This window comes from Acomys russatus, chromosome 1, assembly GCF_903995435.1.
Source record: "Acomys russatus chromosome 1, mAcoRus1.1, whole genome shotgun sequence".
Classification (NCBI taxonomy): Eukaryota; Metazoa; Chordata; class Mammalia; order Rodentia; family Muridae; genus Acomys; species Acomys russatus.
Genome location: NC_067137.1, coordinates 120,715,090 through 120,726,215, shown reverse-complemented (window position 1 = coordinate 120,726,215; position 11,126 = coordinate 120,715,090). Strand labels below are relative to the sequence as shown.

General features: G+C 51.6%; 1 protein-coding gene across 1 annotated transcript; it reads left to right on the top strand.

The window, feature by feature from the left end:
• The first annotated feature begins 5,312 nt into the window (after positions 1-5,312).
• Positions 5,313-10,628, top strand: Gpr132 (G protein-coupled receptor 132). Its single transcript, XM_051152351.1, has 2 exons — positions 5,313-5,397; positions 8,690-10,628. The coding sequence occupies exons 1-2, from the start codon at positions 5,370-5,372 to the stop codon at positions 9,760-9,762; spliced, it is 1,101 nt and encodes a 366-aa protein (XP_051008308.1). The 5' UTR covers positions 5,313-5,369; the 3' UTR covers positions 9,763-10,628.
• Positions 10,629-11,126: the final 498 nt, after the last annotated feature.

Here is an 11,126-nt window from a genome sequence, read left to right as displayed (position 1 = left end):
GTATGAGCCCAGAGCCACAGGAGGCCCTCAGTGTGGGAGGCTGCTCCAGCAACGCCGCCTGCTTTCTCTCTAGGGTTCATGGCGTCTTCACGAGGAAAAGCATTTGTACCCACTGGGTGGGGGCTTTGTTCTGAAGTAAAGGGTGGTTTCTCAAACAGAGCCAGGGTGGAGGTGTACCCCTGCAGGACTCTGCCCCCCAGAAAGGATCAGCTGGGATGGTAGGGTACATGCAAGGCACCAGGTAGGTGTTCCAAGCAGGAGCAGTCTGCCCAACCTGTGCCCTCCTGACTCAGGAGCTTCCGATGCCAAGGCCAAGGTGAAAAGAGCTGGATGTGTGACCTGCCTGGGAGCAGGTGGGGACCAGTCCATATGGAACTGCCTGGCAGAGCCACACCGGCCACCATCTCTCAGCTCTCAGTTCCTGAACAAAGGTGAAGCCTTGCCATAGGTATCATCAGAGCAATGTCAAGCATGTCTGAAGCTGTTTCCTGTCATTCCGACCCATTGTCATCACAGTGATGTAACCCTTATGCTCAGCCTGCATGCAGGGTTGTGGTTAGGGGAGTTTCAGAGTGAGCATGCTCAGATCCCCGCCACTTCCTGAAAGGTCTCAGTTGTGCCTGCAGAGGGGTGCTCACTCAGTGCTGCCTCAGGACGGACAGGCTTGGGTAAGTCAGTGGATCATAGATCTGGGAAGTGGTCCTTGGGGGCAGGGGACAGACCCTCCACAGTGGTGTCTGAGAGAAATATGATTTGGCCGTACAATAGTGGGGCTTGACACTAAGTGTTTAACCAAGGCCTGTCCCTAAGAGGGAACTCAGGGAGACAATGGCATACATGAAATTGCCCATGCGCCAACCTACCTGGACCCTTCTGGAAGAGCCCTCCCCCAATTGTACGTATAGATGAGGGGTTGGACTTCCTCTTACAGGGAACAGGGGGGCCACAGAGGCCTTAGGGACATCCTTGACACCATGGTTGGTGGGGTGAGGGCTCCTTTTTTCTTTCTTTCTTTTTTTTTTTTTGTTTTTTTTGTTTTTTTTGTTTTTTTGAGGCAGGGTTTCTCTCTGTAGCCTTGGCTGTCCTGGACTCCCTTTGTAGACCAGGCTGGCCTTGAACTCACAGCGATCTGCCTGCCTCTGCCTCCCCGAGTGCTGGGATTAAAGGTGTGCACCACCACGCCCGGCTAGGGCTCCTCCTTCTAAGAGTTGCCTAGGGACAGAGGCAGGTTTCTGAGGAGGGATGAATAGGACAGTGGAGGCTGTCTGGCCAGGAGGCCAGATCCTGAGGCTGGCCACTAACTAACTTCTGAGTCCAGGCATTTGGAGTGCTGGGCGAGGAGATTGTGTCTGCCGGATTGGTGAGGCTAGCCGGACAGGCACATGCAGTGTGCGGGTTAGCCACGGCGAACTGGAGAGTGAGGTGAGCAGTTGGTATGGTCTTTCTGATGAGGGCACAGGGCAGGATGTCTTAGGGGATTAACACAGAGGATGAGGACAGAGATGCCTGGGGGAGGATGCGACCTGCAAGAGCGGCTGGAACAAGGGCTCAGCTTAGACATCAGTCAAACTGAAATATGCATTAAAACTCGGCATTGAGAAGCATGGTGCGGGCAGGAGGGGGGGCAGATCCGCATGATTCATGTATGGTTGACGTTAGTAACATAATAGTTCCTGTGCAAAGGGCTCTCTGAATCTGAGACTGGAAATGAGGTTGAAGACACATTTTTTTTCCTTTTTCTTTGTGCACGCACACGTGTGTGTGTGTTTCCACGTGTGGACATATATGTGCGTGTGAATGGAGGCCTGAGACTAATGTCCCAATCATCCTCAGTTGCCCTCCCCCCTCTTCCCTGAGGCAGGGTCTGCAGACAGAGCTGGTCTTGCTAGCTGGCTTGCTCAGGGGACCTCATCTCTACCTCCTGAGGGTAGATTTGTAGGCGGACTGCCACATCCACCAGGCATTTCTGTGCATTCTGGGAATTCATATATAGGTCTTCATATTTGTGTGACAAGCACTGAGCTGTCTCCCCAGCTCTCCATCCCTCAGGAGTCTTGTAGGAGGGTGGAAAAGTGAAAGACCCAAACAACCAGAGAATCCTGTGGTATAGAGATGGGGCCCAGCATGCTGGTGACTTGACTGGACAGTCTAGCCACCCAGGGCTGCAATCTACCTCTCCAGGCCCAAGGGAAACAAGCAGGTAGATCCAGCAAGTGGCAGAGGCACCAGCAAGTGGCAGAGGCAAGCTGTGTCCTTCCTGTACTTTCCTGAGGAAAGTTCCACAGTCAAAAGGTGGTGAACAGTTCAGAAGACTGGCAGTGCAGTCGTCAGTGTAGGCAGAGAACAGGGCTCCAGGGCCTTGGGGATTCCAAGCGCCTCTCTTCTCAGAAGCTGGGTCTACTGTGTGGCGTGGGGATGGCTCAAGAGGAACCTAGAGACAGCAAAGTGGAAGGATGGTGGGAGCTAGGTGACCAGGAGGAAGGTGTGGTTTGAAGACAGGCTGGGGAACAACAACAGGACAGTGACGGGTGATGGACAAGGGGAAATAGGGGTGTGGTTGGAACTCAGGGCAGGTAGAAGGCGACATCTGTGCCAAGGCCATGATGCCAGTGGTGTCACCCTTTGTCCAAGAGATCCCCTGCTGGGGTTGATGGCGTCCAGATGAGATGCAACCCTAAAAATGGCTCAGGACGCCAAGGGGGAAAAATCACTACTTGATAGCCGGGCGAGACCCTCGCAGCAAGCAGAGAGGGCAGGGTCTCCCTGGTGAAGAGGACAGACACAGGGATCCTTCCCGTCTCTCTGCCCTTTCTACCTCAGCACTTAGCTTAGGCATTCATTAAGACCGTGTAGTCCAGCTACACTCTCTGAGAAAAGCCATGCCCCTTCCTACGCAAGAAATGGCTCAGTTGTCACAAGAGGTCTACAACAACTGATCTGGCCGGGTTAGGGACCCTCGGAGCTTAGATAGGAAAAGGGCCCTGAGTGTACTGAGCAAGACTCTTTAGAACAGAGAAGACTGACACCAGAGAGGGAAGGGGCAGGTAAGCTGGCAGGCTGGGAAAGGGACAAGCCTAAGGCATGCCATGTTCTGAGAGCAAAAAACAAGGGCTAGAGTACAAGGTCAATAGCTGTATCAGGGCCAGAGGCCACCCAAGACCAGCCACAGTGAGGGGCCACATCATAGTGTGGGGATTCAAGGGAACCCTGCTGGTGTCCCAGACCAGGCTTTTCCTGTCTGAGTCTCATGGCTGACCTCCTTTGATGTGGGGGTTGATGCCCTGAGGTTTTGAGACAAGGCCTAGATATGGCTATCACAGTCTTGTGTTGCCCTATCTAGGCTGAGCAGTCAGCCCTAACCGCCCACTCTGCCCCCATGGCCAAGCTGTGTCCACGGGTGACAGGGGCTTCATCTGCGGCCGGGGCGGTTTCCACTAGTGCGCTCTCGCCGCAGGAGGGAAGTGCGCATCATGTTTTCTGTTGAGTCCTTGCTTCCTCTGGCTTCTGCAGAGTGGCTGAACACTAGGCACCCCGCCCCATCCCCCTCATACTCAGGGCTGCCGGGTGCTCAGGATGAACATGGTGCAGTCCCTGCCGGCTGGTTCTGAGGGTTCTCCAGAAAGTTAACTCTGGTTGTAGGAAGGCAGGCATAGGCCTCTCACTGCTCTGACTGTGGCTCCAGGCCCCGGTCCATGCGGTCTTCTGCTTGGCTCATTCGCTAGAAGGAGGGTCAAGGTTAGTAGTATTTTGAATTTGGAAGGAGAGGAAGCTTTCTCCCTCAGATGTAGAGCAGAGAGTGGCCAGGAAGACTTTAAGGCCCACAGCCCGCTTGGGCCTGAGACCCAGACAGACAGACAGACACCTGTCCCGGTGTTCAGCAGGTCGATGCGTGGTGGGGTGATGGAAGGAGCCTGATGAAGGATGATGCCTGGCAACGGCTCTTCTTGCTCTTCCTGGCTTTGCTTGTTGTGTGTGCTGAGGTATTACTTTAAATGTCTCCAGAGGTCAGTGAACTTCTGTAACCACAGGTGAACGGTTTGGCTTCCTGTTATTTCCGGCTTTCAGAAACACTTGAGAAGGAAGCCGGGAAGCTTGGTATGGATGTCTGTGTGCTCAGCTCTGATTGGACTGGCTTCCATGGAATTCCACTGGCCACCCCCAAGGCCCAAAGCACTTTGGGCAGGTTCTCCGGCTATCTGCCTGGCTGAGGGACAGCCCTGCATGTGGGGAGCAGGGGGTCTGGATCCAGTGAGAAGCTCCCTGAGGCCCAGTGCCTGCCCTTCGTCTGCAGGCCTGGGTAACACATGGGTCCTGACAGGCCTGAGTTGCCCCTTGGGCTTTGGGGACTGTGACTGAGGGTCCTCCAACACTGAGGACTCACTGACCTCTTCACCTAGGTGACATGAAGCCTCCCATCACCACAGAGGGGAGGGATCCTCCGGGTTCTGCAGTCCACAGCTCTATGTGCCGATGGCACCTTCCTCAGAGGTTTCTTGTCCCCTTTCCCATTGCTGATGTACTAATATATAGCTTTTGGGTCACACACACTTAACTTTTTAGGTCATTGCTTAATCAGAAAAAAAATTTTAGGAGGAATTTTAGCAAGCTGAAAGTTTAACGTTCTTAACATTGTTGGAAGCTGTCTGGAGAATTGAGCTCTGAGATATTTGTATCCACTAACTGTACTGTCATGTAGCTTCAGGGTACCATGTCTTCAGTCTCCAACACGCTCCCTTGGCGGCTTTTGCCAACTTGCTAGGCAGAAAAACAAAACAAAACAAAACAAACAACGACAAAGACAAGAACCTGTTCCTCGGGCTTATTTTGCATTTTTTGGCCTTGGGAGCTTTTCTTCTGTGGCAGCTCCTGCCCCGGCAGCTTTGCCAACTTTAAGTGACAAGCAACCGCTTTAACTATGGTACCCACGGGGATTCTCTGAAGCTCTTTGGCTCCCCTGGTGCCTGGTTCTCTCAACCGGGTTACCTCTTACTGACTGGGGGAAGCTGTAGGATCTTTGTTGAATGAGTCAACCCGTGTGATTTAATCTAAAGTGCTGGGATTGCAGGCATGCAACACGACACTCCACACTTGCCTGGCTGGCTGGCTGGCTGGTTGGTTTATTTTTATTGGGTTTTTGTTGTTGTTGTTGGGTTTTCATTTATTTTTATAATAATAATAATAATAATAATAATAATAATAATAATAATAATAATAATAATTATTATTATTATTATTATTATTATTATTATTATTATTATTATTATTTGCATTTTCACCTAAATCCATTTCAACTTGTTCTTTCTCCAGGTCATTTTAAGCTGTCAGTGCCACCTTCACAGGGTGTTCACACAGCCCATATTGGAGCCACCATGAGATCGGAACCCACCAATGCACCAGGTGAGAGTCTCATTCAACTTAGACATTCAGGAGGGCCCACAAGAATCCCTATATGGTAAACTTTGTCTCATCGCTTAAAAATTAACATGTAGATTCCTAAAATAAAAACTGACTCAGAGATGCTCTATCAAGAACTCGAGATACAATGGACTGGGGATGTGGCTCAGCTGATTAGAGCTCTTCTTGAGCACGAAGTCATGGGTTCAATTCCCACTGTTACCTAAAACCATGTCTAGTAAGTGGCACATGTTAATTGGTGCATCTGAAACCCTCCTGGCCCAGAGACTATCTTAATCAATCAATCAATCAATCAATCAATCAATCAATCAATCGAACTCAAGACATACTCACTTCATAATTGTTTTGACGAGTGCTTGAGAAAACCAGGCACAGAAGTGAGGAGACATTTAGCATTCCGGATGTACACTTCCTGTGAAAGTGACAAGCGGTGAGTCATAAGCCACTGGTATCCCAAGAGGGCTGTCAGGAGGTCCCAAAACCAGTTGGCCAGGAGTTTCCCATGGCTTTCCCTGGTGCCACTTCTCACTCTTCTTTTCACCTCAGAGGCTCCAAGAAGGAGCTTCCCAGGTAACCTGAAGGGCTGTGGGGCTGTGAGGACTACACTCATCCTCAGATAGTGTGTGCGGCAGAACCTAGGGTCCTCAGTGAAGACCCAAAGGCTTATGGGCCTGAGCACATGACAAGGGACAGAGCCACACCAGGAAATCTGTGGCTGGATAATGTGGTGTTGGGAAAGGCCAGGCCCCAGGTTGGTCCCAGATCATGTTTCTTGCAGTGTTCAGTAAAACTTCATAGTGTATAGGTGGGGTGGGGTGGGGGACAGAGGTGGAATGCCTGAACAGGGATCGGGTGGTAAAATGGGGACAGGACAGAAGGACAGGGCTTGTCTGCACCAGGTAGTGGGGACAGGCTCCCATGCCCGCCTGAGGGTGCTTTCCCAATGGGAAGATAGCCGCCCAGGTAAGGAGAGGTCTAAAGGCCTGTAGCTGCCTATGGCTTACCCCTCACTGCCTGCTGGCTTCACACATACTCAAGACATACTCACTGCATAATTGTTTTGATGAGTGCTTGAGAAAACCAGGCACAGAAGTGAGGAGACATTTAGCACTCTGGATGTACACTTCCTGCGACGCTGACGCTAATGGGCTCCAAGGCACTCTGGATGTACACTTCCTGCGACGCTGACGCTAATGGGCTCCAAGGCACTCTGGATGTACACTTCCTGCGACGCTGACGCTAATGGGCTCCAAGGCAGCTCACCACTTCAGAAACCTCAGTTTCACCTTCTCTAGCTAGATGTGCTAACAGCATTGCCTCTGAGTGGTGAGCAAGGGTACCCAGATTGTGGGAGGGTGGCACCCCACACCAACTGCCAAAAAGGTAGAAAAAAGCCAGGCAGAAGCTGGCTAGCCCTGAGTACTGTGGGAAGAGCTGCAAAGCAGAGCAGGCACTGTGGAAAGTAGCACAGGCATCCTCAAGAGTAAACACAGAGTGGCCACGTGACCCAGCAAACTCGCTTTTGGGTGTACTCAAAACAGAGACAGCAGGGACAGAAGTCAGAGTCCACCAATGCTCACAGAAGCATTGTCCATAATAGTCCAATGGTGTCGAGCAGCCTAGTGTCTGTGCACACACGACACACAGTAAAGTGTATGCGTATGTCCACAGTGGAATGTCTCCCTGCATGCAGTGTCCTGATGGGATGCTATTCTGTCTTAAATAGACAAGATATGGGTGCTGGAGAGATGGCTCCAGGTTAAGAGCACTGACTGCTCTTCCAAAGGACCTGGGTTCAATTCCCATCACCCACACAGCAGCTCACAACTGTCTGTAACTCCAAGATCTGACACCCTCACACAGACATACATGCAGGCAAAACATCAATGCACATAAAATAAAAATAAATAAATAATAATAATAAAAAAAGACGAGACGTTATGGCACATCCTTCCATGTGGATGAACCTTGAGGACACTACACTCAGTAGAATAAATCTGCGATGATGTTGCCTCCATTTGTGTGAGGTCCCACTACAGAGGCAGGGAGAATAGAAGGGAGGGAAGCTGGGGGGTCAGCATTTCTAGAAGAGCTTTGGTCTGCAGAAGAAGAAGCTGGAGACTGGTAGTGGTTGGGCTCAGTGCAGAGGATGTACTTAGAGAGACAGTCACCTGCATGCTGGGTAATGACTCGGATGGAACATTTTGTGCCATGGTTTTCATCAGAATCTTAAAAACAGAGGCCTGGAAAAATCTATCAGTTGCATAAGAAGGTATCAGGCTCTGTGGCTGGGGACAGGCCATCGTCCTGACAAAAAGCCCTCACCTGGGGAGCAGCGTGGTTCTCGCCTGACATCCCATCACCCACTCACATGGCCCGAGTCTTCCTGATGGAACCCATCCAGGCTGAGGATGATGACATGGGCAGCCGAGTCCCAGAGAGTCTGGGAAAACTGGCTGGGTCACCCAGAGCCACACCAGCTTGTGAGACACATTGTTTTTCTGGACAGTTGGGATGTCTGTGTAGAAAGGTCAAGGAATCGACAGGCCCTGGAGTCCTGGGGGAGACCAAGGAACAGATACTAACCTGGGACCCCAAAATCTGATTCACCAGATGGTCACTGTGGCCAGAGAAAGAGGGCATGGGGGAGAACTTAACACCCCCCCCCCACACACACATCAGCATCAAGGTTGATGTCGGCCACAACAAGTGTCTGGTCCCACTGGTGTCCTCGATCTGGAGTCTTTTGAACTGATGTATTTAGCCTGGCATCTGTGAGGCTTCTCTCTTATTTAAAACCTTTATTTATTACTGGGCAGTGGTGGCTCACGCCTTTAATCCCAGCAGGCAGAGGCAGGTGGATGCCTGTGAGTTTGAGGCCAGCCTGGTCTACAATGCGAGTCCAGGACAGCCAAGGCTACATAGAGAAACCCTGTCTCGAAAAACAAAACAAAAAGTATTTATTAATTGTGTGTGTGTGTGTGTGTGTGTGTGTGTGTGTGTGTGTGTGTGATGCATTTGCCACAGTGCACATGGGAAAGTCAGAGAGTACCTGTCAGGAGTTGGCTCTTTCCTTCTGCTGTGGGATCCTGGGATCAAACTCATGGTCAGGCTTTGCAGCAAGTAGGCTTTACCTGCTGAGCCCTCTCTCTGCCCCACCACCATCCAGCTTCCTACCTTTTCTTGGTTATCGGAACTCTCCCTGGGTTCCCTGGAGGGGTAGGGGGAGGCTTTCCCATAAACACCTACTCGCCCTGTCGTTTCTGTCCCACAGGAAACACCACCTGTCCTGAGACATACCCCCCACTCTATGAGGAGAGCAGAGTGCTCCTGGTGGTGGTATACAGCGCAGTGTGCATGCTGGGCCTCCCGGCCAACTGCCTGACTGCGTGGTTGACACTGCTGCAGGCGCTGCAGAGAAACGTGCTGGCCGTCTACCTGTTCTGCCTGTCGCTCTGTGAGCTGCTCTACATCGGCACGCTGCCACTGTGGATCATCTACATCCAGAACCAGCACAGATGGGCCCTGGGTCCGCAGGCCTGCAGAGTGACGGCTTACATCTTCTTCTGCAACATCTACGTCAGCATTCTTTTGCTGTGCTGCGTTTCCTGCGACCGCTACCTGGCAGTGGTCTACGCACTGGAGAGCCGAGGCCACCGCCACCAGAAGACCGCCATCGGCGTCTCCGCGTGTGTGTTTATTCTGGTTGGACTTGTTAACTATCCGGTGTTTGAGATGAAAGTGGAGGAAAGCTCCTGTTTTGAGCCCCTGGCGATGGATGCGAAGATAGCCAGCTACCACTACCTCCGATTCACCTTTGGTTTTGCTGTCCCTCTCGGCATCCTCGCGTTCACCAATCACCAGGTTTTCAGGAGCATCAAACAGAGCCTGAGCCTGAGTGCTGCACAGAAAACCAAGGTGAAGCACTCAGCCATCGCAGTTGTCACCATCTTCCTGGTCTGCTTCGCTCCCTACCACGTGGTGCTCCTCATCAAAGCGGCCAGCTTTTCTTTCTCCCAAGGTGCTGTGTGTGACTTTGAAGGCAGACTGTACACAGTCTCGGTGGTGTTTCTGTGCCTGTCCACAGTCAACAGCGTGGCTGACCCCATCATCTATGTGCTAGCTACAGACCACTCTCGGCAGGAAGTGTCCAGAATCCACACAGGGTGGAAAAAATGGTCCACAAAGACAGACGTTACATACTTAAAGGACTCTGATGAGGTGCACTCACCCACAGCACTTAGAAGCACATACACCTTCCCCAAACCTGTGCACCTTCCAGGGTCGCAGACAACTGAGCTCGGCCTACTGTGCTCGCCCAAGAGACTGCCTGAGGAATTCTGCTGAGCCCACTCTTTCTTAAGGGAGGATGCTCAGCCTCAAAACCAGCACGAGTCACATATTCCTGGTCCTTTGAGCCACCATCTGGGTGTCCAAAGTACGAGAGAGGCCTTTCTGGAAAATACGCTGCTGTTTTTCCCTTCCTAAGACCACTGACACTGTAAACATCTGTTCCTTGGATGCCCAGGACCTCCAGGCTCCCCTGAGGAAAAAGTGACAGTATGCTAGGGGGCATATCCCTAGCCTGCCAGGGACTCAGGGAGTACACGGCTGGCAGGAGAGCACCTCAGCAGCAGCTTGCTCAGCAGGGCCCCCAGCACCCATCAGCAGGGTACTCAGCAGAGCACGTGGTGTATGACCTGATTGGCTACGCTTTCCAGCATTGTCCAGTGGCTGTCCCAGTGCATCTTGGGGCCTTCCACAGAGGTGGACATGAACTGCATTCAAGGTCACCATCATGGTACCTAGGGGCTGTACACAGCTAAAGAGCCATGGGGGACAGGACTCCAGCCGTGAGGGTGCCCACTGGGACCTGGTTCTGAGTAGATACAATTGTCTTCTAGGGGAGCCATGGGGCATGGTGACCAGTTGCTCCAGATCCTAGTAGCCCCATACAGCCTCCCCAGGACCCCCTCAACCATTTATATTAGAAAGTGCCAGTGGTCACTCCAAGAAGAGACTGGCATAGCTGCTACCAGATAAGGGGATCTGGCATGTGCTGATGCTTGTTTTTAAACTCTATTTATTTGGGGTGTTGAAGTCTCTACCTCTCTTCCACCAGCACCCTAAAACTGGGTAAGAGAGAAAGAAGGTTAATGAAGAGGGGGTGCAGACCCCTTTACTTCTTCCAGCTGCTTAGGGTCAATTGGGTTCACATGTGACAATACCAATCTCCGTCAACAGCAAATGCAGCAAGCAGTCTCCTCCGAGCCTCTGAGTTGAAATGTTTCTCTCTGTCAGCTACATTGTCGTCTCTGGTCTCTCCAAACTGCTACAGGCCTCAAGCCACCACCAGATGCCACCTCTCTCTGGGCTCTTGTACTTATCTTCCTTAGAGACCTAGACCACGCCCTCTCCGTGCCTGGGGCAGGCCGTTACTGGCTGGCAAAGACTACAACCTGAAGGAGGCAATTATCAGCTGTGGACAAACTAAAGGCCAAACTAAAATCCCACACTTAGGATTAAAACAAAAACATATTTACACAACAAAGCTGAGTTTACAAAGAACCCCAAAATTCCATTACAGGCATGCCTTTCTTTGCCTTGCAATTTCTGGCCTTGACATTACAGTGGAAGTAGGCTGGGGTTCCTGAAAGGGCAAGTCAAGAGCAAGCCCCACTCTGCCCCATCTTCTTCAATGTTGAGTTAAA